The sequence below is a fragment of the Carettochelys insculpta genome, chromosome 8 (assembly GCF_033958435.1).
Source record: "Carettochelys insculpta isolate YL-2023 chromosome 8, ASM3395843v1, whole genome shotgun sequence".
NCBI classification, from domain to species: Eukaryota; Metazoa; Chordata; order Testudines; family Carettochelyidae; genus Carettochelys; species Carettochelys insculpta.
In genome coordinates this window covers 72,970,126-72,997,142 of record NC_134144.1, presented here as the reverse complement: position 1 = coordinate 72,997,142, position 27,017 = coordinate 72,970,126, and the positions used below count along the sequence as shown (strand labels likewise).

General features: G+C 60.1%; 1 protein-coding gene across 13 annotated transcripts in view; it reads left to right on the top strand.

Moving 5' to 3' along the window:
- Window positions 1–27,017, top strand: part of TNS1 (tensin 1) — a 245,809-nt gene that overhangs the window by 145,111 nt on the left and 73,681 nt on the right. For all 13 annotated transcript variants that reach the window (XM_075001459.1, XM_075001457.1, XM_075001452.1 and 10 more), the window contains 2 exons: window positions 3,545–3,610; window positions 7,768–7,929. In XM_075001459.1, the coding sequence (XP_074857560.1) occupies window positions 3,545–3,610; window positions 7,768–7,929 (228 nt within the window). The remainder of the gene's footprint in view (window positions 1–3,544; window positions 3,611–7,767; window positions 7,930–27,017) is intronic.

Sequence of the window (27,017 nt, the reverse complement as noted above, 5' to 3'; positions counted from 1 at the left end):
CGGTTGTGTTGCGATGGTTGTTGAATGTACGCTGGTGGCTGTAGTTCAGTGGTGGTTGAATGTACTCTGGCGGTTGTGTTGCGATGGTTGTTGAATGTACGCTGGTGGCTGTAGTTCAGTGGTGGTTGAATGTACTCTGGCGGTTGTGTTGCGATGGTTGTTGAATGTACGCTGGTGGCTGTAGTTCAGTGGTGGTTGAATGTACTCTGGCGGTTGTGTTGCAATGGTTGTTGAATGTACGCTGGTGGCTGTAGTTCAGTGGTGGTTGAATGTACTCTGGTGGTTGTGTTGCGATGGTTGTTGAATGTACGCTGGTGGCTGTAGTTCAGTGGTGGCTGAAGGTACTCTGGCGGTTGGGTTTCAGTGGTGGTTGAATGTACGCTGATGGCTGTAGTTCAGTGGTGGTTGAATGTACTCTGGTGGTTGTGTTTCGATGGTTGTTCAACGCATGCTGGTGGCTGTAGTTCAGTGGTGGTTGAACGTACTCTGGCGGTTGTTTTTCAGAGGTGATTGAAAGTACACTGGTTGCTGTAGTTCAGTGGTGGTTGAAGGTACTCTGGTGGTTGTGTTTCAGCGGTGGTTGAACGTATGCTGGTGGCTGCAGTTCAGTGGTGGTTGAACATACACCGGCGGTTGTGTTTCAGAGGTGGGTGAACATACACTGGCGGTCCTGGCTCAGGGATGGTTGAACATACACCAATGGCTGCGGTTCAGCGGTTAATGAAAGTACACCAGTGGCTGTGGTTCAGCGGTGGTTGAACGCATGTCAGTGGTTTTGGTTCAATGGTGACTGAATGTACATTGGTGGTGGTGGTTCAGGGGTTGTTGAATGCACGCTGGTGGTTGTGGCTCAGGTGTGGTTGAACGTGCACTGGCAATTGTAGTTCAGTGGTGGGTGAATGTACACCAGTGACTGTGGTTCAGCGGTGATTGAACCTGTGCTGGTGGCTGTGATTCACTGATGGTTGAACCTATGCCGGAGTTTATGGTTCAGGGGTCATTGACGTACACCAGTCATGGTTGAACACATGCCAGTAGCGGTGGTTCAGGGCGGTTGAGTGCACACTGGGGGTGGTGGTTGATGGGTGGTTGAGTGCACACCGGGGGCGGTGGTTCAGGGGTGGTTGAGTGCACACCGGGGGCGGTGGTTCAGGGGTGGTTGAGTGCACACCGGGGGCGGTGGTTGATGGTGTTTGAGTGCACACCGGGAGCAGTGGTTGACGGTGGTTGAGTGCACACCGGGAGCAGTGGTTGATGGGAGGTTGAGTGCACACCATTGATGGTGTTTCAGGGCTGTTTGAGTGCACACCGGGAGTGGCGGTTGATGGTGGCTGAGTGCACACCGGGAGCGGTGGTTGACGGTGGTTTAGTGCACACCGGGGGCGGTGGTTGATGGGAGGTTGAGAGCACACCAGGAGCGGCGGTTGATGGTGATTGAGTGCACACCAGGAGCGGTGGTTGACGGTGATTGAGTGCACATCGGGAGAGGTGGTTGATGGGTGGTTGAGTGCACACAGGGGGCGGTGGTTCAGGGCTGGTTGAGTGCACATGGGGGGCGGTGGTTCAGGGCTGGTTGAGTGCACACCGGGGTGGCGGTTGACGGTGGTTGAGTGCACACTGGGAGTGGCGGTTGACGGAGGTTGAGTGCACACCGGGGGCGGTGGTTGACGGTGGTTGAGTGCACACCGGGGGTGGTGATTCAGGGCTGTTTGAGTGCACACCGGGGGCGGTGGTTGACCGTGGTTGAGGGCACACCGGGAGCGGTGGTTGACCGTGGTTGAGGGCACACCGGCGGTGGTGATTCAGGGCTGTTTGAGTGCACACCGGGGGCGGTGGTTGACCGTGGTTGAGGGCACACCAGGAGCGGTGGTTGACCGTGGTTGAGGGCACACCGGGGGTGGTGATTCAGGGCTGTTTGAGTGCACACCGGGAGCGGTGGTTGACGGTGGTTGAGGGCACACCGGGAGCGGTGGTTGACGGTGGTTGAGGGCACACCGGCGGTGGTGATTCAGGGCTGTTTGAGTGCACACCGGGAGCGGTGGTTGACGGTGGTTGAGGGCACACCGGGAGCGGTGGTTGACGGTGGTTGAGGGCACACCGGGGGCGGTGGTTGACGGTGGTTGAGTGCACACCGGGGGCGGTGGTTGACGGTGGTTGAGGGCATACCGGGGGCGGTGGTTGACGGTGGTTGAGGGCACACCGGGGGTGGTGATTCAGGGCTGTTTGAGTGCACACCGGGGGCGGTGGTTGACCGTGGTTGAGGGCACACCGGGGGCGGTGGTTGACCGTGGTTGAGGGCACACCGGGAGCGGTGGTTGACCGTGGTTGAGGGCACACCGGCGGTGGTGATTCAGGGCTGTTTGAGTGCACACCGGGGGCGGTGGTTGACGGTGGTTGAGGGCACACCAGGAGCGGTGGTTGATGGGAGGTTGAGGGCACACCGGCGGTGGTGATTCAGGGCTGTTTGAGTGCACACCGGGGGCGGTGGTTGACCGTGGTTGAGGGCACACCGGGAGCGGTGGTTGACCGTGGTTGAGGGCACACCGGGGGTGGTGATTCAGGGCTGTTTGAGTGCACACCGGGGGCGGTGGTTGACGGTGGTTGAGGGCACACCGGGAGCGGTGGTTGACGGTGGTTGAGGGCACACCGGCGGTGGTGATTCAGGGCTGTTTGAGTGCACACCGGGGGCGGTGGTTGATGGTGGTTGAGGGCACACCGGGAGCGGTGGTTGATGGGAGGTTGAGTGCACACCGGGGGCGGTGATTCAGGGCTGTTTGAGTGCACACCGGGGGCGGTGGTTGACGGTGTTTGAGTGCACACCAGGGGCGGTGGTTGACGGTGGTTGAGTGCACACCGGGAGCGGTGGTTGACGGTGTTTGAGTGCACACCAGGGGCGGTGGTTGACGGTGGTTGAGTGCACACCGGGAGCGGTGGTTGACGGTGGTTGAGGGCACACCAGGAGCGGTGGTTGATGGGAGGTTGAGTGCACACCGGGGGCGGTGATTCAGGGCTGGTTATGTGCATGCGGGTGGCTGGGTGAGAATCAAGTCAGGTGAACAGACACCGGCGGTTGTGGAGCAGTTGAATACACTCCAGAAGGGAACTGTGTCACCCCTTCTTCCCATGCTCCAGCCCGTGGGTGATGGGACAGAGCGCTTCAGTTTCCTGCTGGTTTCCTCTGGGCCCCTGGCATTGGCTGCTGCCGGCAGGCAGGACAGTGAGCTGGGCTGCTGTCATGAGCTTCTGTGGGGTGAACGTGGGGCTCCGTCTCCAGGGCCAGTATCTGACTTGTTTTCCAGGCAGAGGTCTCATCTTGGAAACAGCCCAGGCTTGCCTGTAGCCCTGCTCTCTGGGGACTCTCCCAGTGACAGTGGCTGAGAGGGGAGCAGTGCTACAGCTGTAGTACAGAGCAGGAGTTGCTCCTGCTTAAGACCCAGGTCCCCACTGTGGTCCTGCTGCCCCGAACGCAGCAGCGTGGGGTGGCCGGCAGGGGGGAGGTGACTGGGACACGCGCTGAGTTCCCTGTCTTCTCTTTCTGCCCCAGACGACCGGTTTCCGGAGTACGGGAAGGTGGAGTTTGTGTTCTCGTACGGCCCCGAGAAGATCCAAGGTACGGCCGGCGTCCCCTCTGCCTGGGGCTTTGCAGCCCAGCGTAACTGATCCCGGGGCTCGGGCTCACCTACCCCCGCCTTGCACTGCCTGTTTGCTTCACCCCTGTCCTTCTCCTGCCCTGGCCCCCCGGCTGCTTTGCCAGCACCCCCGGCACCGGACAGCTCCATGCAGTGGCGGGTGAGTGGGCACAGAGGCCCAGCTGCCAGGCTCTGGGCATGTCCGAGGTGCGGGTGCTGGTGTAGTTCTGCTCTGCAATAGGGTCCTCCGGGGACCTGTGTGCCAAGCCCTGACTCTAATGGCCCCCGTCCATACCCGGGGACCCATGCCCAGAGTGACGCAGGGCCAGGCCGAGCGCCCCACTGAGCAAATCGGGGGCCCCAGCAGGGGGTCACTGGGATTAGGAGGCTCTCCTTAGAATCCCATCTAGCCACCTGACCCGCGCCCCCAGGCAGCGCCCCCTCATGGCCAAGGGCAGCGCAACAGCCTGTCGCTGGGCTGCTCTCCCGCCAGCACTGGGTCCAGCCGCCCCCCTGTGGCATCCCTTGCTGGGCTGCTCTCCCGCCAGCACTGGGTCCAGCCGCCCGCCTGTGGCATCCCTCGCTGGGCTGCTCTCCCGCCAGCGCTGGGTCCAGCCGCCCGCCCATGGCATCCGTCACTGGGCTGCTCTCCCGCCAGCGCTGGGTCCAGCCGCCTGCCCCTGGCACTCCAATACCCTGGTGCTCCACCCCAGGGCACCTGCTGCACAGCTGGGCTCTGACCTTTTCTCCCTCTGGCAGTTTTCCTGGGGGAACTTCCTCCCTGGCCTCTTTACATCCTCTCTGGGTCTCCCCGTTTCTTCCCCGCCTTGGCTCAGCCTCTGCCAGCCAGGCTCCTGCCCGAGCGCCAGCTTCCCCCTCTGCCAGCTGCTCACCTCCGTCCTTGCTCTGTCTCTCCCCTGCCCTGCAGTCTCCGCCCGCTCGCTCTCTTCCACCTGCACCTGGCTCCTGTTGTAGCCCTGCTTTACTGGGGCCAAGGGAACACCTCATTCCCTCCCTGCCGCAGAGCTGCCTCTGGGCCCTGGTTCCTGGTCTGTTCCTCTCCCTGCCAACACCCCGTTTCCAGTCTGAAAGTGTCCAGCTTCCACGTCCGTGTCAGGCTGTGCCTGCTGCCCTGGGGAGCCCCACCTCTCTAGCTGCTCCCCAGGGCGAGCGTCAAGGCTTGCCCAAGCCAGTCCTTCCCCTTCGGCAGCCCAGGGCTGGCAGTCTGCTCTCTAAGGGGTCGTCTACGTTGGTTTTCTTTTGCCTTCAGAAAAAACCCCTTTTTTTCCGGAACCCGGCCCTCCCAGGTAAATCCACCCTGCAGAGGTGGTGCTTCTGGGATAACCGGGCGCTGGCTCGAAGTAGTAACTCCGCCAGAACGAACGACTTTCGCCGCCCCCCGCCCCCCGCCCCCTGACCCCTTTCAAATTCGAAACTGGCCCTGAGCGCTAAGCAGAGCTCATTACGCCTTTGTGGGTCCCCGGGGAGGCAGCCCGTCCTTGCTGTGCGTTCGAATTGGGCGCCCTCGTGGGACCGCTCCATTGCCAAATGCTCGGGCAGCGTGCAGGCTCTTTCCAGAAATAACGCACGTCGACATTAGAAGGTTTATTTCTGGAGCACCCTGCAGTGCACCCCTGGCTTGGGGCAGGGGGTTCCTACCCCTTTCCTCGGGGGGCGATTCGCTGAGCCCTCTCCCATTAACACCCCCTTTCCGCAATTGTGGGCTGTCCCAGAGTCGGGGGTCCCCAGGTCCTGCCCCTACCCACAGGCGGATGTGGCTGTCACTCGGCAGGGGGAACAGCTGGGGGTCAGGCGACGGACACAGCACAGAACAGACTGGTCAGCACAGGGACCAGAACCCGTCAGTACCGTCCAGCTTGGGGAGAGGGGCTCAGAGGGGTCCCCGAGCTGGGCCCTGGTCCCCTTTCTCCCTCTCCAGCCAGACCAGACTGCCCCACCCCCTAGCCCAGTTCCAATTCAAACCAGCCCGGGCCCTCCTCCTGCCTGTGTCCTGTTTCCTGGGGAAGAAAGGGGTCACCTGGTTGCCTGGGTTACGAAGAGCAGGGATGGCCATTGGCTACCTGTGAGACATCATCACACCCAAACTCCCCTCCCTGCTGTGCCCTGATGCTGTGCCTGGGGAAACTGAGGCACACACCTGGGGTTACTGCAGGACAGTGGGAAACACGTGCAGCCGAGCCAGGGGAATAACATCCTCACACGCCCCCCACCCACTTCATCACATGGGCACCAGCCCTGGATGCAGGACCTCAGCAGCGGTCGCACCAGGGCCACGTGCAGAGGGGAAATAACCTCTGTGCTCCGCTGTTGTCGCAGCCCGGGATCACATCTGTGCTTTCAGCCACAGCTGCACGCTGGGAGCGCGAGTCCAGCTGATTACCCAGCATCAGCCCCAAATCTTGTTCGGAGTCCCTGCTTCCAGGGATACAGCTGTGATGGAGTTGGGGGAGTGCATGTGTGAGACTCAGGCTGGCTGTGAGAGACAAGCAGAGCAGCTCCCAGCGGCTAAGGATGACCCTGGGGCTATAACCTAGGCTGGCAGGTAACACCTCTGCCCTGAACCTTTGACGGAAGAGCCAAAGGGGCCTTTTGAATCGGAGGTGGCAGTTGGAAGCGGGGGAAAGAGGGAGCTGGAAGGCAGCCAGCCTGGTGAGGGGGGAAGCTACCCCCCAGAGGAGCACCCCTCTCCCCGGGATGGGCTGGAATGACTGTCTCTGACTGCTGCATTGTGAGAAACTGGGCCGCTGTCGCCTAATAAGCTTCCTGTTCTACCTGCTGAGTGAGAGTCACGCCTGGCTGTGGACGGGGTGCAGCGCTTGGGGACCCCTGAACCCCAGCACAACAGGCCCCCAGCTCCCGCCTTGAGAGCACAGCCTGCACCCTGTTTCTCGGTGTCTGCATTGGCATCCACCCACATGGAAATGTCTTGTTTTACTAAGTGAGCCGAATCAGTGATCTGCCATCTTCATTATTTCCTACCTCCCGATGACTGTGTCACCTGCCAACCATATCCCATGGCTTTGTGTTTTCCTTCTGGTCCCCGATAAGCTGCTCACTTGCGTAGTGCCAAGATCCAGGCCCTGCAGAGCTCACTAGAAACATACCTATCGAGTGGTGATTCCCCATCTCCAGTTATGCTGCGAAACCTGTTACTTCGCCAGTCCTTCACCTGCTTCCTGGGTCCCATGGTCATTTTATAAGGTTCCAGGTTTTTAATCAAAATGTCAAATCAAATGCCTTACCGAAGTCTGTATATATCATCAGTACAAAAAAGCAGTCAAGTAGCACCTTAAAGACTAACCGCATAATTTATTAGGTGACGAGCTCTCGTGTCCCACGAGAGCTCGTCACCTAATAAATTATGCGGTTAGTCTTTAAGGTGCTACTTGATTGCTTTTTCATTTTGATAGAATACAGACTAACACGGCTGTCTCTCTGTCATCGTATATATTATGCTACGTACCCGTATTGTCCGGCTTTGTAACCTCATCAAACAAGGGCATCAAGTTAGTTTGTTATGATCTATTTTCCATAAACTCATGTGGATTTTCATTGATTATGTTGCCCTCCTTTAGCTCATTGTTAACTAAATCCCATATCAGTCACTCTATTATTTTGCCAGGGATTGATGGCAGGCTGATGGGCCTGTAATTACTAGGTCATCCCCTTTATCCTTTTAAAAAATTTGGCACAGCATCAGCTTTCTCCCCATCTCCTGAAACTTCTCTATTGCTCCAAGACTTCCTGAAAATCAACAATAATGGTACAGTGAGCTCCTCAGCCAACTCTTTTGAAATTCTTTGCTGTATGTTATCTGAACCTGCTGATGTGAAAAGTCCCAGCCCTGGTGATTGGCTGATAGGAACTGCCTGGCATTGGCAGGGGGGCAGACTAGGCCCTGTGATGAGTGTGCTTCACCTCCAGATGCCGTGATGCCTTTTCCCCCTGTCCTGCCTGTCTCCACCTGTCTCCCTCACTCTGTTCACTTTCTAATGACCCAACTTCCCCCCCTCCCTCCCCGCATCCCCCAGCCCACCCGGGTCCTCTCCCTTCTCTCCCCTTGGTGTTCCAACACCCCAGAGGTGGGATCCGCTTTAACCTCTGTTACTGCCTCCAGGGATGGAACATCTGGAGAACGGCCCCAGCGTCTCTGTGGATTACAACACTTCGGACCCCCTCATCCGCTGGGACTCGTACGACAGCTTCAACGTCCGCCGCGAGGACAGCACGGAGGGGACATGGGCCGGTCCCCACCCACCCCACAAACCTCTGGACACAGGTCATTGTTATCATGTGTTATCTTCCCTTGGCCCCTAGGGGAGTCCCTTCTGTGCCTGGCAGCCAAGCCCTAGAGAAGGCAGCGTCTTCTCCAGAGAGCTCATGATCCTGGGGGGTCAGACAGGGGATGAGGCAGACAAACGGTATGGCTGGGTGGAGGAGGTGGCTGTGGCTCTCTGGTCTTCGGCTACCTTGGGGTGCTCAGAAGTAAGTGCGGTGTCCTCGGAAGGGTTATAAGGTAACAACCAGAGATGCTTGTCTTGAACCTGCGGCTGCCTCTGCAGTAGATTAACCTACAGTTGCTCCATATCACTGATGGGACCATGGAGCCAGGCTCCCGGCGTATGCCAGTTATGCAGCCAGACTGGGACAAAGCAATTCCCCAGGAAGGGGCGCGCACCCCATTGGGTGAGACCCAGCGGCCTCCTGGGCCGTCAGCAGGGTTCCCGCTATGGTTTTCCATCCATGGGCGGAATAAATTTTGTTCTGTGGACTGATGCGTGTGTGCACCGCCCGTTGATAAACAGGCTAATCAGCTGAGGGGGCGTTTGTCTCTCTCCTGGGTGGCCGCCCCAGCGCTCAGCTTACAGGGAACACTGGCCGGGGCGGGGGGCCCTGTGGCAGGCTTGTTGGGGGGACCAGACTCCGGTGGGAAAGGGCCCCTCCTCGAGACGGTCACGTTCACCCCACCACCTCCCTTCTGCTGTGGCGGTCTCGCGAGTGCCCCTGTAGGTCTCGGCTGAGGGGGGCGTTCTTGCAGGGAAGCTCAGACCTGAGGCTAACGAGCACGTGGGTTCCGAGAGGCTGACGGTGCCGCTCCCTCATTACCGTGGTGCGGATGCTCTAACCCCACCGCTCCTCGCCTGTGGGGCTTGGTCCGCCCGGCTCAGCCGCAGGGCAGCGCTGGGGGGGAGCTGGCACTGCAGCTGCTTGGTGGGATGGAAGAAGCCTTCTGGCGCTAGGGCTGTGGTGCCAGCCCCTCACTGCCAGGCTGGAGTTTGGAGAGGGCATCCTGGCCCAGCTCAGCCCAAGCGACTCCCGAGTGCTGGGGGTATTTTGCATTCCCTGGCTGAGGGGCAAGGGCCTCAGGCCGGAAGGGCTCGTGGGGCTCAGGAGGGCCAGGACACAGGGTGGAGGGGATCACAGCCTTTATCGCTCCCTCTCTCCCTGCTGAGCCCCCAGCCCTGCTGGTACGGGTGGCTGGCATTTCCTGGGAGTTGCAGGAAGCCGAGGGGTGAGCTTCCAGGGCACAAGTGGGCAGGGAGGCACGTGGGGAGCCCACTTCCCTTCCCCCCTCTCGCCCGTCAGCCCCAGCAGGCAGCAGCGACCCTGGGCAGCGCTGGCAGGGGGCCGTGAGAGAGCAGAGATCATGCTGGGTCTGAGTCAGGTGCCCCTGAGCAGCTGCCCGGAGGGTGGGGTGCAAGCAGATCCCTGGTCTGCAGAGCTCGGCTGGGATCTCTCTGGAGCAGCTCTGCTGATGCCTGGCCAGGGCCCAGAGAAGCGAGATGCAGGGCCGGATGGACTAACTTCGGCAGAGGGGGATTCTCAGAAACGGGCGAGTGCGGCTGGTGGGGTCTGGGCCATCCACAATGCGCAAGAGAACTTGGTCCTGCCAGAGTCCAAACAAATGCATGATTCACAGGGGTGTGGGGCAGGGGAGTGGCAAGGACCTCAGCCTGGGCAGGGCTGGGGGTTGTTCTCCAGCCAGCCAGGCAGAGAGCAGAACACCTGGAAGGGAAAAGCCAGGCAGCGGGAGCCTGGGAAAGTTATTATTGATTGTGAAACTTTGGTCCTTCCCTGGCACTTCCTTCCTGGAAGTCTGAGCCTCTTGGCCACCTTGGAACACTTGTCATCCAAGGCTACATCATGTCGCCACGTACACAATAGATTTAAAGTACTTAACGCAGGAAGGAGGGTATCATTATCCCCATTTTACAGATGGGAAAACTGAGGCACGGGTGAGTGAAGGAGGAAGGGGCTGATGCAAGGACTCTCCCTTCTTGCCCACCGCGATCCAGGAATCAAACACCCAGTTTGTGGGGCGGTTGGCCTGGGGGCAGTTGTGAGTCTCATTCTCTTTTTCTTGTGCTCTCACAGACTTGGGTCAGTTGCATGATTAATTTGTGCCTCAGTTTCCCCATCGGTGCCTGACCTGGGTGGGAGGAGGCAGGGGAGCTGGCTGAGGCTTTGGGCGTGGCAGCTGAGGAATACATGGAGACAGATTTTTCCCTTTTGGCTGCCCCCTTCTGCATTTTCCTCTCTAGGCCATCCTTGACCATCAGCGTTTGCAGGCAGGGAGCAGACAGCAGATTTATTTTGAGGGCGTATGAGTCTGGATGTTTGCCTAGGCCAGTAGCTCTCAACCTTTCCCTAGCGCGGATGGCCAGTCGTCCCCCAAACCATCCTCAGACCCCCTCAAAGCCAATTCTGGCTGCTCTGTGCATGTGGCGACGTGGAAAAGGAAACCACAACCTAGATTTCCAGACTGCGATTTACCGCGTTATCAGAAGACAGTGCATTTAGAAATCCCAGTGGGATGATGATGATGATGATGATGCAACTTTGGGGTTTACTTGAAACTTATTTTCAACTATCATTTTTATTTATCTTTTATTTTTTTCGTGGCCCCCCTGCAATGCCCTTGTGGATGCCAGGCTGGGAACCACCGGACAAGTCCTGGCTTCCCCATGCCCCGGTACAGCAATCCCATGAGACGACAGGGACCTTCTCGGGCTGCCCTGCAGGTCACTAGCTGTGAATCTGCCTGATCAGAGTGGCAGCGGAGGAGGTATACGCTTCCCTTTCCGTCTTGCCTGCGGGTCTCATTCCATTCCCTTGTAAGGCATCCTGGAGACCAGGGCGCAGCACTCGGGAGCTCCATTGCAGGAAAAGTTGCTGATAACAGATGGCTTGCTATATCCTCGGGATTTATGGCTTTGTGCTGGTAGAACCGCATTGCCGGGTGAGGTTCTTGCAGGAGCGGGTGCCGAGGAAGCGTATTTATCCTCCCGGCTCAGCTCCCGGTGGAAAATCTCAGGTTCCTGGGAGATCGCTCCTAGAAGGCCTGGCTAGTTATTTCTCCTCCCTTGTGCTTGGCATGAGCCAGCCGTCCCCTCTTCCCTGCTCCCTGCCAGCCGCGGCCCTGGAGAGCAGGATGCTGTAACGTTCAGCACTGGAGAATGCTGCCCTTTTGGGTCTCTTTGGCGTCTTTTCTCTTCCTACTCCGACCCGTCCATCATCCCAGCCTCCATTGGCCGGGAGCCTCGGTGCTGTTGGCGTCTTAGGGTGTTCTGGTCACAGCAGGGTCCCTTTACCCTTCTCTGTCCGTGGGCAGAATAAATTTTGTTATATGCACCGTGGCATATGAGGATGCGCACCACCAGTAGAAACACACACTGCCGGCTGTGGGCAGCTGTGGGCGCTCAGCTAATCAGCTGGGTGGTGCTTGAATCTCTCCTGGGTGGGCACCCTGGGGATCAGCTGTCAGTCCCCCTGATTAGGGACAGGCTCAGGGAAAGCAGCAGCTCCTGTTCTCACAGCGCCCTGTGGGCAAATGATTCCCGTCTTCGGAGGCGCCTTCACCATGAGGTGAGACCCGGGCGCCAGACTCCTCCCTCCGTGGCCCGCACCTGCGACATCGGACGAGCAAGCCTGAGCCCAGCCCAGCCCAGCCCGAACAGCGGGAGGCATGTGGGAAAAATATTCGATGCAGGTAACAGGCCTGATTCTGCGTCCAGCGGCAACCCGTGGCTGAGCTAGATGGGGCAGGATCTGGCCCCTGCCTTTGGGTGTGGTGAGGAAATGGACATGGAGGAGCCGGTCGTAGAGCCAGCGATGCCGGGCAGCAGGGACCCCAGCTCGGCTAGTCTGACATCCTGTGCAGGCCCCTGGCCTCCAGCCCCCACACCTGGGGAAGATACAGGGCCCCGGCCGTGGGAAGCCAGGCCGTTGTGTGCCGCAGGCAGAGGGCAGGAAGTGCTGGGGCAGGGGCTGCTTTGCTGAGAGGTACCTGATCACGCTGCAGCACTGTCAGGCTGAGCTGCAGGGGTCTGACATCAAGGGAGGGACCCTGGTGACCACATCACAGCACCTGTGGTGGGTTTGGATCCATGCGCTGGCCTGTCTCTGAGCCAGCAGCATCCTAATCCCAGTCCTGTCCTGCTCCTTTCTGGGGTGGGCTGTGCCTGCTCCCCCTACACCGGTGAGCGAGGCCGCCTCCCAATCCAAACCTGGCCCATCGTGCACGCTTCTGCTGCACCGCGCTCTCTGGGCAGCACTTCCACTCCACAGGGCCAACTCCCCTGCAGAGCTGAGAGCTGGGCTTGGCTGCCCGGCGGGTGGGCCTCAAAGGAAGGTCCTGTCAGAGGAGCCCTGGGGATAAACGACCAGTGGCCGTGGAAAACGTGGGCTGCAGACCCCGCCGGTTTGGATGGCGCGAGGACCAAGCAGAGGAGGCAGAATGTGAGGAATAGCTGGAGAATTGCACCATGCTGGCCTTTTTGTAGCGCCCACCACCAACTGTATCCTACTCTCCCTACGCCTGGGGAGTGGGGGGGCTCCCACCCGCCGTGCAGAGTGGGGAAACTGAGGCACGGGACGGCACAATGGCCGTGCAAAGTGCCATGGCTGGGAATAGACCCCGGGAGTCCTAAATGTTCTCTTGCTACGGGGCGAAAGAGGACAGCAACTCAGAAAGCGATTGGGAGCAGCTGCTTCCTGTTTTGGTCGCTTCTGATGTTTCAGCAAAGGCTTTCGGTGGGGTTCCACGGTGTGTTTAGTTAGTTAGTTTAAACAGTGTGTCTGGGGCAGGAAACCCCGCCCGCGGGCTGCCTCGCGGGGGCTGCGAGCGCGGAAGAAACAAACTGCAAATATTTAGAGGGGACCAGGGCAAGGGTTTATTGGAGGTGTTTAAAATCCTAGGGCCTCGCCACAGTCAGAGGGGCTGGAATGAGGGGTGTGGGGGATTCTGCTGCAGCCCGGCTTGAAGTTGTGCCCATTATACACAGGGTTTGCAGTAACAGAGAGAGAGCCATGCTTGTCTGTATGCTAGCAAAACAAAAAAGCAGTCCAGTAGCATTTTAAAGACTAACAAAATAATTTATTAGGTGATGAGCTTTCGTGGGACTGACCCACTTCTTCAGACCCTAGCCACACCAGAACAGTCTCAATACTCAAGGCACAGAGAACCAAAAATAGGAATCAAGGTTGACAAATCAGAAAAAAGTATTATCAAGGTGAGCAAATCAGAGAGCAGCGGGGCAGGAGGAGGAGGGGGGAAGTCAGGAGTTAGATAAAGCAAAGTTTGTAAAAGAGCCCCTATAAGGAACTAGAAAACTGCCATCCTGGTTCAAACCACACGTTAATGTGTCAAATTTTGCTTTATCTAATTCTGGACTCCCTGCCTCCTTCTGCCCCGCTGCTCTCTGATTTGCTCACCTTGATAATAATGTTTCTGATTTGTCAACCTTGATAACTATTTTTGGACCTCTGTGCCTTAAATACTGAGTCTGTTCTGGTGCGGCTCTGGTCTGAAGAAGCGGGTCTGTCCCACAACAGCTCACCACCTAATACATTATGTTGTTAGCCTTTAAAGGGCTTCTGGACTGCTGCTTGGTTTTGAAAGTTTACAGTGTGGTTCAATGGCTCTCAGCGCCTCTGTTGTCAAAATTGTTCCAGCCCTCTGCCCGGGGCTGCGCGGCAGAACTGTGGGCAGGACTATGGTTCCCCTGTGAAGCCGTGGCCAGAGGTTGCTCTCTTCTGTTTCTTCCCTTAAGTGCCCCCTGCCCTGAGGTTTGTAGCATTGCTCTGCGGTAACTCTGGGAGAGGCTGCGGTGGGTGGGAAGGAATCCGGGCCGCTCCTCTTTCAGTGTGGTTGAGGCTCTGAGGGATGCAGGCGGCGAGAGGAGTGGTGCCCTGGAAGACAGCAGGTGCTTCTAATCATGTGCCCTCCAGTGGAAAAAGAGGCGAGCCCAGCCTCTGATGCACTCCTCTCCCTGCAGAAGGGACAAGCCAAAGCAATCAGGAGCGTCCTGGCGGGAACAGGGGCGGGGAGACCTTGTTTACCGTTGTTCTCGCCTTATTTGGTCCGAGAACAGCGTGCAACATTTTTGGCATAGCAAGAATGAGAGCGTCTGTTGGGGAGCTGGCACAGGGACCAGAGAGGGAGGGACCCGGCCACTGGCAGCTCCCTTCCCATGCTGCTGGCTTCGCCCCGGGCAGAGGTGGCGCTCCAAGCAGCAGGCCGGTGGAGGGCGAGGTTGGCATGCGAGGCGGAGGGTCGGCTGCATGTCGCCTCCCTGCCGGGGCACAACATCCCCGAAGGAGCGTAGCGGCCGTGCGGAAGTACGGCTACCGCCTGGGGGAGCTGCAGGGGAGTGTGCAGACAATCCGGCAGTTGTTTGCTAGAGCGCAGTCCGGAGAGGGGCAGGGCAGCGTTCCTTCCAATGTAGCCAGCCATGGGCGGAATACATTTTGTTATGTGCGGATGTCCACCACCCGGAGACACCCAGGCTGCTGGCTGGGGGCGCTCGGCTAACCAGCTGGGCAGCAGCTGAATCTCCCAGGGAACGCTGGGGCAGGGAGCAGCCGAGGAGCAGGCCGGGGGTGTTTTGGCTCTGGGGTCTCTCCCTGCACGCGGCCGAGAGCATGAGGGGCCGGCCGGGGATTAGTTGCACCGTGGGGGTCCCGGGGGGGTCCCAGAGGTCCAAGGCAGGGGGCAGCAGCCGGAGGGGAGACTCACCCGGCGCCAGACCAGGGGTGTCTGGGGACTGACCCTGCGTCACGCCGGGGTCGGAGCACCTCACAGCCTGCAACGTGCAGCTCTTATGCCCCTGCCAGGAGGCCTCTGTACAGAGCGCAAGAGACTAAGGACCGGACTGAGGGGCCCAATGCCCATTGTTAGGTGCCTAAATACCTTTGGAAATGGCCCCTGAGCCCCTGGCCCCAGGGAGAGCGTGTCAGGGCTGGGAAGCGAGCCCAGCTCCGTGCCAGGCAGGATTTTCTCGGAAGAAGGAGTGTCTGGCTCGGGGCTGGTTCACAGACTCATAGAATCCCGGGGCTGGAGGGGACCTCAGGAGGTCATCTGGTCTAACCCCCTGCTTCAAGCAGGATCAACCCCCACTAAGTCATCCCAGCCAGGACCTTGTCCAGCCGGGACTTAAAACCCTCCAGGTGTCCATGTGTTACCTGCCAGCTTAGGTTGCAGTTCCGGAGCCTGTCACATACACATCCAGCCCGACTCTCTCACTCTCTCTCACACACACTCCTGTTTAGGCACCCAGAGCACGCTTAGCCGCTCTCGGGCCGGTTTCAGGCCAGTAGCCCTGGGTCCTTTCCGGCAGCCCGGCTGGCGAGCCAGTCCTTCCCCGCGGTGTCGCCAGGCCTGGGCTTTTTCCTCCCCGAGTGAGGTACGTGGCACTTGTCTCTGGGCTCGTTTCAGAGCAAAGCCGCAACTCGCCATGGTCGTTCTGAATTCCGAAACACCTCCATTGCTGCAGGAGCCACTCGCCACCTTCAGCTCAGGGGGCAGCAGCCTTTGCAGTGAGCTCTGTGTGCGGACCGAGTGCCGGGGATGCTTTTTAAAGTCCCGAAGAGCTCTTATCGCACCTTCTTTCAGAAATACCCAAAGAGGCCGAGCGTTACCGGGTAGGTGGTGGGCTGCAGCGTTCGCCGGGGTTTTCTTAGTCCACAGGCGGCCTGGCTTTGAGCTAGCTCCGGGCTGCATGGGGGAGGGCTGAGCTCCCGCCTCGTGCGCCGATAAAAATCTGCTTCTGTGCCGTGCTTGGCACCCGTGCCGGGGGTTGCTGTCTCCTGCTTTGGGATATTTTATCCTCACAGTTCTGCCCATGTGGCCGGGCAGAGCCATTACAGCAACAGGTGATCTCTGTATCTCAGTACGTATTTCTATCCGGTCCCCCCGGCTAGCTGATGGCTTCACAAGCCATTTACCTTCTCAGCAGCTCCGAGAGAACATTTCGCTGCGCTCGCAAGAGCTGAGGCAGGGAGGGAGGCACCCGGTGCCGTGTGCCGGGCGTTCCTTTTTCCTTCCCGAGGCAGATCTTCTCTGCCTCTTGCTGCAGACGGCCTGCGAGCACTCGGCCGGGCGGAGGGGAGCCTTCCGGCTAGGGGATGACAATGGGATTTGCTACAGGAGTGTTCTGCCCAGATGCTGCATTGTCGGCTGGGGTCCCCCCCCGGTTCACATTCCTGCCAGGCTGCCGCACAGAGGAAGGAGCCCTCCTGCAGAAAGAGCACAGCCTGTGCATGGCCCCCGAGGAAGGCTGACCGCTCGCCTGGCCCCCTCGCCCTGTGGAGGCACAGCTGGCACAGAGTTCAGGCTGACAACAGCTGGAAGCTGTGCCAGCAGTGCCTGTCCCCAGCTGAGCAGAGAGACCTCCCAGGAGATGGGCACCCTGGAACTGCCAGGCCTCTAGACATGGCCAGGTGAGCCCAGCGGGGGGAGGAGACCGTCCTCCCCAGAATATCTGTTAGTCTATAAGGCACCACAAGACTTCTTGTTGTTCTCTGTCTTATCCAGCGTGATCCCTTGTGCCCCAACACCGGTGCTGCAGGCGGGGCCAGCATCAGCCAGTGCCGGCTGTAAGTTCTAGGGGTCCCTCTCCAGCCACCCAACACAAAACTGGCTCAAGCCCCCACCCAGTAACCGGGGAAATTCACCGCCCCCCCGGGCACCTCGGAGAGGGGAGAATTCTCACTCACAAGCCCAGAGTCTGCGGCTGTTTCTACACTGCACGTTCCGTGCGCACTGCCTGAGCGTTTCGCAAGGGAGCGGTGGCACGAGGCAGCCCAGTGTCCAAACAAGCAAGGATGGGCTGCCTCCCTGGAGGCCGAGTAAGTCGCAATTCCCTCTGCTGAGTGCACCCGGAGTCAGTTTTGAAATCAAAAGTTGCCGGGGGTGTGTGTGTGTGTGTGTTGCAAAACTCCTTTGATTTGCTGGAGTTAAATGCCCGGTTATCCTAGAAGAACCAGCTTTGCTGTGGGGATGCACTAGGTTTTTTTGTTTGTCTGGATAAAAGTTTTTTTTCTGGGGCAAAAAAAGCCCCAGTGGAGACAAGGGACCTTTAAAAAAACAGGGAGGGAAGTAACCTGGCACTGATTTGGGGAAACACCCATAAAGACAGCTCATAGACAGAACCACAAGCAAAAGTCCCACCCCAGGTAGGCTGGGCAGTGTCCGCTTCCTCCCAGGTTCTTAAGTCCAGCAGCCCAAATATCCCTTCCCTTGCTGTGCGCCCCACTCACAGTAGCTGCCCTCGGCCAGGGCAGACCCAGCGCACAGGGCCGCCTCTGCAGGGTTCACCGCCCATCCTGAGCAGCACTTGGTCGCTCGCCGCCCGGCTGCTCTCTACCACCGCCGCGCTGGCCGCTCGCGCGCTGCTGGGGATGTAAAACCCGCGTGCGGCCCCACCAGGGACAGGTGAGCACCTTGGGATGGGGCTCGTCCAGCTCTGTCTCTCACCCTGGACCCGAGCACCGCAGACGTCACGTGTCCCTAGGGGGGTGGCAGACCCCAAGGCCCAAAGAAAGTGTTGTGTGGGTCCAGTCCCACCCCCCAGCACAGGCCTGAGAACTCCTGCGCCCAGGTCACCCTGTTCCCTGCTCTTGGCAAAGGTCCATGACATGAGCTCCCCGGTGCTCTCGCCGGAAGGCAGGTTGTCCGTTCCTTCCTTTGGTCCAGTGGCTGTTCTCTGACCTCTCTCCACTTCCCCCCCTCCTCCTTCCTGGGGCACCAGACCAGGACAGAGGAGCCTAGCGGTGGTCGACTCAGTGTCAAACACAGTGAAAAAATAACCTCTCTGTGCCTGCTGGAGAGTCCTCTGCTTTGTGTGCTCGGATCACATTAGCCCTGGGGCCAGAGAGTCACCCCAGGCACTCAGCTGCAGCCGTTTTTCCATTGTGACCCCCAGCGTCTCTGCTTGCCGGGAAGGCTCGGCCAGGAAGGGTCGGATCCTTGCCTGGGCACAGCTGGAGGGGGAGCTGATAATGGAACCAGCTCCCTGGTTCCGAGGGCAGTTCTAGGCTGGCCCTGACTTGCAGATCTCAGAGCAGCCTCGGGGCTGCTCTAAATTGCACGTCCTGCCTTGCACCCTCAGGGGCTGTTACCCCAGCTGAGGGTAGCTGGAATCCAGTAGCTCTCTGCCTGCACCCATTGGCGCTGCCCCTGATATGACCGCTATGGTAGCAGTGCCAGGCAGTGGCATGAGCAGCTGGAAACCACAGAAAGGGGGATTCAACGACTTTCTGGCCCAAGGAGAAGAGCCGTGTTCTCCGAAGTGCCCTCCCTGGGCTGTCAGGCGCATTCACTCCTCAGTACTCTCCTCTTGCCCAGCAGCTGGGGGCTGGCACTTTGCCACCAGCGGCACCAGTGGGCAGCGCTGCCAGGGAGCAGCCCCAGTCCCTGGGCAGAAACCAGGAATCAGGCGTGTAAAACGGCTGGGCGGTGTGGCATGAAGGCAGCAGCGACCCCTTGGCAGTGGTACCGGCTCCGTGTTGCTGACTGCTCCCAGCGCGTGCCAGGGAAGGGCTCAGACCTTGGCCGGCCTGGCCGCTTTGCCCTGCTTGCGTGGGTCTCCTTTTTCTTGTGGTGTAGAGCTCCAGATCCAGCCCTGGGGCACTGCAGGCTTAAAGCCATCCCTGCAGCATGGTGTGGGGAGCCAGGCGGGAAGGGGATTCCGGGTTGGGTGGAGAAGCAACCCCAGGGTGTGCTGGAGCAGTGGCTTAGCGGGCGTTTCATAGGCTGGGCAGGGGTGCGCAATAAACATGGCACCAGCGAGGCCTGAGCGGGGCCGTTCCCCTCTAGGGGGACTGCAGAGCCCCAGGAAAAGCAGCTTTGAGCGCACGCCAAGGGAGGGAGAGCAGGGGCTGAAGGAGGCAGTGGGGGGCCGGTTTGGGCACCCGCGTTCCTCCCTGGCGACGGAGGCAGGGGCGTCGCTGCCTGTCGGCCGGTCTCTGCACCAGCCGCTTGTTTCCGAGGAGCCTTTTAAAGGTGGTGGCAGTTGCTGAGCTGGTCTGGACTGGGGCTGTTTAACCTGGGCCAGATCCTCGGCAGCGCTGCCTCCAAAGCTAACGGGACGGTGCCTGTGTACACCAGCAGGGCAGCTGGCTGCAGGAGCAGCAGTGGAGCAATGCGGCTTTACGCCAGCCGGTGGGGCCATCCTGCACTGGGACAGCGGCTCCGGGCCCCCCAGCAGCTGCCCCAACGTCCCATGGATGGAAGGGAGGAGCAAGGTGCAGCAGGGCGGAGCTGGCGTGGGTGGGGCCAGCACCATGGGGGTGGGGTTAATCCAGGCTCCGCCCCCTCCACGCTGGCCCTGCCAGCTGGGTGCCTGACCCCAGCACCTCCGTCCTCACTGTCGATGACTGCAAAGGGCTTTTCCGCAGGCATCCCCTGTGAGCACGGTGGGGCCATGTGGCTCTAGTGGCGGGGGGAGGCGTTTGTGAGCGTGTGAATTATAAGATCCCTGTCGTGGGGTCTGTGGGGCTCGGCCCATGGGTGGGCTCCAACAAGGCTGTTTACACATGGTTTTCCGGCTGCGCCTGTGTCGTCACAGCCCAGGCCAGGGACCTGCCCCCAGTCCATCTCGAGTAGCCTTTGTCTCACTGGGCTAAGCACCGACGCAGCCATAAATCACCCTCCTGCCTCCTCCGCAGGCCGGTTTGCAGGGGAGGTCACGGCATGTTGCAGTGGGGACTGGGAAGGCCAGGGTGGGGTAGGGGTGTCCTCCTCTTGCTGGCCGGCTGCTAAGCTGCACCGCTGCAAGTATTTGTTTTAACGAGGAGTTCCAATCTGCAGGGGATTCATGTGCATGTGTGTGCGTGTGTGCGCGCACGCGCATCTGTGTGTGCGTGCGTGCGTGTGTGTGCATCTGTGCACGCGTGTCTGTGTGTGTCCGTGTGCGCACGCGCGTCTGTGTGTGTGTGCACGCGCGTGTGTGTGCGTGTGTGTGCGCGCGCACATGGGGCGTGGGAGGAAAGGACTTAAGGGAAACTCTTTCCCCAGGCGGGTGGTGAAGCACTGGAATGCGTTGCCTAGAGAAGTGATGGATTCTCCATCCCTAGAGGTTTTTAAGTCCCGGCTGGACAAGGGCCTGGCTGGGATGACTTGGTGGGGGTTGACCCTGCTTTGGGCAGGGGGCTGGACTCGATGAGCTCCTGAGGTCCCTTCCAGCCCTCAGATTCTATGATTCTAAGTGGGGACGTATCCCCTGAGCCTGCTTTCTTCCTGGGTCCCTTCCTGGGTCTGGGTGGCTGCCAGTTCAGCTCTGGGCGGAAGGCAGGGCACCCCAACCCTAACGGCCCCCCAGGGGCCACTCCAGCTACCAGAGATTGCTGGCATGCGCAAGCTCTTTGGCCATAGGACCCTGCCGCCTAGGGTAGGGCGTGGGGATTAGAACCAGCTCTTCCGTGCCTCAGTTTCCCCCTCTAAAAAGGGGGAAATTCTCTTTTCTGTCTCCCACCCTTTCTCTGCCTTATCTGTTCAGCCTGGAAACAGGAGCTGTGTCCGGCTATATGCCTGCGCAGCACCCCTCTCCCATGGGGCAGCGATCTCAGTCGGGCCTGAGCCATCCCGTGGTACGGAGTATAACAGCTGGCTGCCTGCAGGAGGGCCCATCCGGGACCCAGCTCCTGCCAGGCTGTTCTGTCTCTCTGGCTCCACGGTGATGCGAGGCCTGGCATGTGCTGCGGCTTCACCTCCGTTGCAGGTGGGAAGCTGGGTAGAGGTCCGCTCTGGAAGGAGATGGCTTCCCACAGCGGGTCGAGAGGGTCACAGCCAGCCTGAAGTTGGAACTGGTTTCACTGCCTCCGGAGGGACGTGCGGGCCAACCCGAGGCACCGAGACCAGCAGGTTTCCAGGCAGTGAGCTGCCCCCCTTGCACCAGTGGGGGAGTTAAGGCAGGAACCCGGGAGTCCTGACTTCCAGCCCCAGTCCCCACCTGGCTCTCCTCTCTGGTGGGGGCTGCTCCGTTGGGGTGCCTGCGCCCACCGGCCAGGCTGTTTGGCAGCTCGGAGAGGCGGGTAGGGAGGGCAAAGAGCAGTGGGTGTGCGGGGGCCTTGAGGAGGGGCTGAGTGGGGTGGGGAGGGGCAGGAAGAGGCGGCGTGGGGGCGCTGGCGGGAAAGGGCAGAGCAGGGGCAGGGTCTTGAGACGGAGCGAGGGTGGAGCACCCCAGGGAAAGCCACGGCTGCACTCCCCAAGCCACGCCAAGGAGGTGGGAGCCCCCTGACTTCCGGGCCCCACTTTAGCAGCCCGTCAGGCGGCCTCGACACCCCAGCCCTGCCGCGCGCCGGGGGAGCCGGCAGGACGCTCCGGCTGCCCGGCTGCACAGTATGGCGGGGCCACGGCCCTGGCACGCCTTCACCCTGCTCCTGGAGGTGCGTGGCCCCGCCAGCGCTCACCCAGCCCCACGGCTGGCCAGGGAGGCCAGAGCAGCCTCCTCCTGGCCCTGCTCTCCCCAGCCTCTGCTACAGCCGCTCTCTTGGGCGGGCTGCACTCGCGTGTGCCCGGCCTGGGGCGCTGGTGATGTGGATCGACTGCCTTTGACGCGCGTTGGGCTCCCACATCTGCAGGAGACCTGCGCACTCCCCACCTGAGGAACAGCTGCGAGCGCTGCCTCTGGTTTGCTGCCCCCCGCCTGCCGCCCGGGGCTCGTCTTTACGGCAGCCTGGAGCAGCGGTGGGCTGGGTCTGCAGCCCACCGGGCCCAGCTCTGCCCCTGCAGCCCACCAGCCTGGGGATGGCTGGATCTCGTCGCGTTCCTTAGTGAGGTGGTGCTGGGCACGCTGGCCCGCGGCCTTGGGAACTCTGTGTCCGGACGCTTGGGTGGTCTCCCCACCCTGCGCCGAGACCCATCCCTGCAGCTGGCCTGCAGCGCAGTTCACTGCGTCTGGGGCTCGCAGGGTGGAGGCTGGGAAGTTACCCGTGGGAACAGGGGGCAGGAGGGGAGAAGCTAAGGGCGGGGATGGTATGAAAGGGCCCAGCGGCAGGCGCGGGTGTGCAAGGCAAAGGGTGTAAAGCCCCCGCTGCGCACAGTGCTTTGCTGTTGAGCGAAGGGGATCGGGGGCGTCAGAGGGGTTGCTGGGGGTCGCTGGGGGTGGTGCTGTATGGGGAGGGGCGCTGCTGGCAGGTCGGGTCTGAGAGGTGTTGGCAATGGACCGGTGAGGTTCGGCCAGAGCGAGAGGGGATCTGCACTCCGGCCCGGATCTCCTGGCTGCTGGCGAGGGCCCGAAGCCAGCGCTGGGGGTTACGATCTCTGGAGTGGTGTGTATGCAGAATTACTCCTGCCTGGGGTCTGGGCCTGGGGCTGGGCTGCACGACGGGCACTGGCTGGAGGCAGCGGCTGTAGCGTCTTCCTAAGGGCCTGTCCCCCAGAGGGACACAGAGCCGTGCTGGGACCAGCATGGCCATGCACCAGCAGGAGCTGGTCCCAGCCCGCCGGGGCAGCCAGCAGCATGCTGTGACCGGGGTGGCGGTGGTCGGGGGGTGTGCAGGTTACACCCTCCCTCTCCACGGTGTGTGTTGCGGATGGGCTGCGGGACCCAGGCCGGCTCCCTGCCTTTGACGTAAGCCAGGTCTGCCCTGCTGCTTACGGCCCCGGGGTGCAAAAACGCACCCCCCCGGGACATAAGGGTTGCCGATGTGAGCCCTTGTGTGCAGAGTGCCGTGTCCCCCGCTGACTTCGCTACCGCTGCTCGGGGAGGTGGTTGTATGATGTTGACGGCAGAGCTTTCCCCCGGCCGCGCAGGGGGCTCCCTGGGAGATCTTGGCAGCATCTGCAGAGTGGAAGCCGGCCTGGCCACAGCGCACGGTCTCTGACGGGACGGCGAGGCGTGCAGGGTGGGCTGGGGTAATCGGGGGGGCGTGCGTCTAGTTAGCAGTGACCGGGGGGTGTTAGCAGCTTTGAGTCGGTCTGCCGTGGGTTTGGGCCTGTAGCGCGGGAAGACGTGCTTGGGATGGCGGTGACATGTCCGGAGCAGGGGCCGTACGGACCTGCCTGGGACCCTGGTCTGAGTACCGGAGCAGTCAGCACATGCTGTCGTCTCTAGTCACCTGGCCTGGGGCGGCTGATCAGAGCCTGTCGGTGCCTGCTGCAGGCACTGCTCTGACTGCGGTGTAAGGGCCTCGTTGGGATGATGGAGAAGGTGACCCCGAGTCTCTTCTGGAATCGCCCACGCGACACTGGCTCCTGAACCGGCTCAGCTGCCAGAAGAGCCGGCCTGAAACTTCTGCAGAATCGCCACCCTCCAGCTGTTCCCTGCCTTCCAGTCTAACCCAGGGAGCCTTTCCTAGCCCTGTCCTGGCTCGAGACGGCGAATGCTAAGGGACCGAGACAGAGCCTGTTTGCCTGAGCTTTCCACGTGTTCAGCTAGATCAGAGCACCGAGGGCGCAGCCTTGTCTAGTTGCTGCACCATGGGGAGAAGGCACCTAAACACAGCTATTGCCCAATAGTAGTTATTCTTATCACCGTCGGTTTCCTTGAACCAGGAACCTGCCTGAATGCAAGAGCCATCAGGAGAGCCCCTCTGGCTGCAATGGGGCTTGGAAGGGGTGCCCTGGGGGATCGCGGGGTGCTAAGCTTGGCTGCTAGCCAATCGAGATTAAAGAAGCTGGACAAGGCAGCGTGGATGTGCAGTGGCAGAGGTGAGGGTTAAGGAAAATCCTGCAGAGGTGAGCCCGGATCAGGGCAGGGAACCCTGGACTGCATGGAGTTCTAAACCGAGTGGCCTGCCGCAGCTCAAGGAGGGAAGGAGCGATTCCAACCCATCATCTACTAGTGGCCAAGACAGACCTGCAAAAAGTTTTCCAGGTCTGGGCTGAGGGAGAGCGAGACAAAGGAGGGGGCCAGGCCCCAGCTCTGGGGGCCCCTCGGGGCCTCCTCTCCTCAACATGGATGGGACTGGCTGTCTCTGCCTGCTGTACTAACTCCTCTGTACGATGCTGTGTCCTGTCGGCTAATAAACCCGCTGTTCTCCTGCTAAGTGAGAGACTCTCCTGCCTGCGGACGGGGTGCAGAGCTTGGGGGACCCCAGAACCCCATCACACTGGTGTCAGAAGTGGGATGTTCTGCACCCCGAGGATGGAGCATCCAGCAGTAAGTGACCGGGGCCCTGGAAGAAGTGGGGCCTGCGAGACCCAGGTGTGCTGAAGGGCAGTGAGGTGCAGTTCCCCAAGGCGGAGGGGCCTGTGGCCAAACCCAGGCAACTGCGGTTGTGGTCCTCGAGAGGGGGTGTCACACCCGAGGAGGGGTTACTCCTGGGAATCTGTTGGAGTCGGTCCCAGAAGGTGGAGGGGCTGAGAGCCCAACCCCCAGGAACAAGTGACCCCTGAGGAGGCTAACGCTGAATGAGTTCTTCCCAAGACAGTGCGCTCATGGTCCTTGAGAGCGGGTGTCACACTGAAGAAGGGGTTCCGCTGGGAGTCTGTTGGAGTCGGTCCCAGAGGGCGGAGGGGCCTACGGCCTAACCCCGGGCAGCTTGTGACCCGCAAGAAGCCTGGCACACTGAAGGGATTCTTCCAGGAACCGTGGGGTGCAGAGGGCATCAGTCTGAGAGCCTGCGACCACGCTGAGCAACTCCACTGTGAAGTGGCAGCACCTGGAAACCGAATCGAGATTAAAGAAGCTGGACAAGGCAGCGTGGATGTGCAGTGGCAGAGGTGAGGGTTAAGGAAAATCCTGCAGAGGTGAGCCCGGATCAGGGCAGGGAACCCTGGACTGCCTGGAGTTCTAAACCGAGTGGCCTGCCGCAGCTCAAGGAGGGAAGGAGCGATTCCAACCCATCATCTACTAGTGGCCAAGACAGACCTGCAAAAAGTTTTCCAGGTCTGGGCTGAGGGAGAGCGAGACAAACGAGGGGGCCAGGCCCCAGCTCTGGGGGCCCCTCGGGGCCTCCTCTCCTCAACATGGATGGGACTGGCTGTCTCTGCCTGCTGTACTAACTCCTCTGTACGATGCTGTTCTCCTGCTAAGTGAGAGACTCTCCTGCCTGCGGACGGGGTGCAGAGCTTGGGGGACCCCAGAACCCCATCACACTGATGTGATGGAGTGGGGGGGGTGCATGTGTGAGTCAGGCTGGATGTCCGAGGCAAGCAGCAGCTCCCAGTGGCTAAGGATGACCCTGGGGCTACAACTGGCAGATAACACCTCTGCCTAAACAAAGAGCAGGGAGGAGCTGAGCTGGGTTTTGAATCGGGGGCGGCAGTTAGAGGCGAGGAAAAGGGAGAGGGAAGGCAGCCAGCCTGAGGAGGGGGAAAGCTACACCCCAGAGGGGCACCCCTCGGGGTCTTCCCCCCAGGACAGGTTGGAAGGACTGTCTCTGGCGGCTATGCTGTTGCTTCTGTGAGAAACTGGACATCTGTTGCCTAATAAACCTGCTGTTGTGCCTGCTGAGTGAGAGTCTCTCCTGCCAGCGGGCGGGGTGCAGTGCAGGGGGACCCCTGAACCCCATCACACCTGACAGGGGCTGAACTCGGAGCGCTCGCGCGGCTGGGAGCCTGCCTTTGTGTTCCGAACCTCCTGAAGGCTGGGGAGAGATTTTCAAGGCCGATGTTACTTGAGCTGCACGGCCTGGCCCGGCTGGAATAAAAACGTCCTGAGGCAGGTCTTTGCTCAGGACCCCTTAAGCAGATGGAAATCGACTCTCCATTTTGTACAGAATAGTAGCCGGAAATACAGAGGATTTTGGTAAAACCTCATCTTGCAGTTTTACTGGCCCAGCCATACCCAGGAAGCTGGACTTACCACCTTCTTACCCTTCTGAGTGCCAGCCAAATTCCAGTCCCACGAGACATGCTCCATAGTAACTGTTTGGTATTTCTCAGCGGGGTGTCAGAATACAGGTTGAACCTCTCTCGTCCAGCAACCTCAGGACCTGACTGGCTGAGAGAATTTGCTGGACGACAGGAGGTCAATATTGTCTAGCACATTACCAAGGCTCCTGCTGCTGGCTGGGCTCTTAGAAGACATTTGGGGTAAATTACAGCTAAATAACCACACAGAACACTGAGATCCTGGACCGGTGGCTGGCAACAAACTTTCTGGGACCACAGGGAACTTGGCCGTGCCCATGAAAAGCCATCATCCAGCAACTAAAATCATGCCGGACTATGGACGTTGCCGGAGGAGAGAATTCTGGATTAGAGAGATTCAACCTGCAGTCCAAAATATAAAAGTTCCTGATGAATGGCAGGTATCCCTTTTGTCTGTGCAAGGTTTGCAGCCTGGTCCCCAGACCAGAGGCCCCAGGTGTGCGTTTGTCCGGCTGTTGCCACATCACCGGCTGAGTACAGAGAATACATGGTGGAGAAACAGCCCAGCTTCGGGAGACATGTGAATGGGGCTGACACTCAGGAGGCGTGTGAGATCGGTCACTAATGGAAAGCAGGGGGCGGGGGTCAGCTCTGGCTTGAGCTGATGAACTTATCCCCTCGCTCCCCGGATGGGAACGGAGTTACTTCAGATTCTCGCTGGAGTAACTTCGTATTTGTATTTCAGTTCAGGGCCCCATTGTAGTTGTGGGCCGGATGGGTGTCCCGGAGTGGGGGGTCCCCATCCCCGCCCCCTGACCCGCAGGCGGACGTGGCTGTCATTTGGCAGGGGGAACAGCCGGGGGTCAGGCGACAGGGACGCAGCACAGAACAGACTGGTCAGCACAGGGACCAGAAACCGTCAGTACCGTCCAGCTTTGGGAGAGAGGCCCAGAGGGGTCCCTGAGCCAGGGCTGTGCCGAAGTGGGGTGAGAGGATTTTATTTCCCTCATTAGGTTGCATGTGTTTCCCCCCACCCATAGTTGTACCAGGTGGGTGCCTCAGTTTCCCTAAGCACAGCATCTGCCTGCAGATGGAAAGTGTAGGGTCTGGTGACACCCACAGTACGTGACAGGGATCCTGGTCCCCTTCCTCCCTCTCCAGCCAGACCAGACTGCCCCACCCCCCAGCCCAGTTCCAATTCAAACCAGCCCGGGCCCTCCTCCTGCCTGTGTCCTGTTTCCCGGGGAAGATAGGGGTCACCTGGTTGCCTGGGTTACGAAGAGCAGGGATGGCCATTGGCTACCTGTGAGACATCATCACACCCAAAC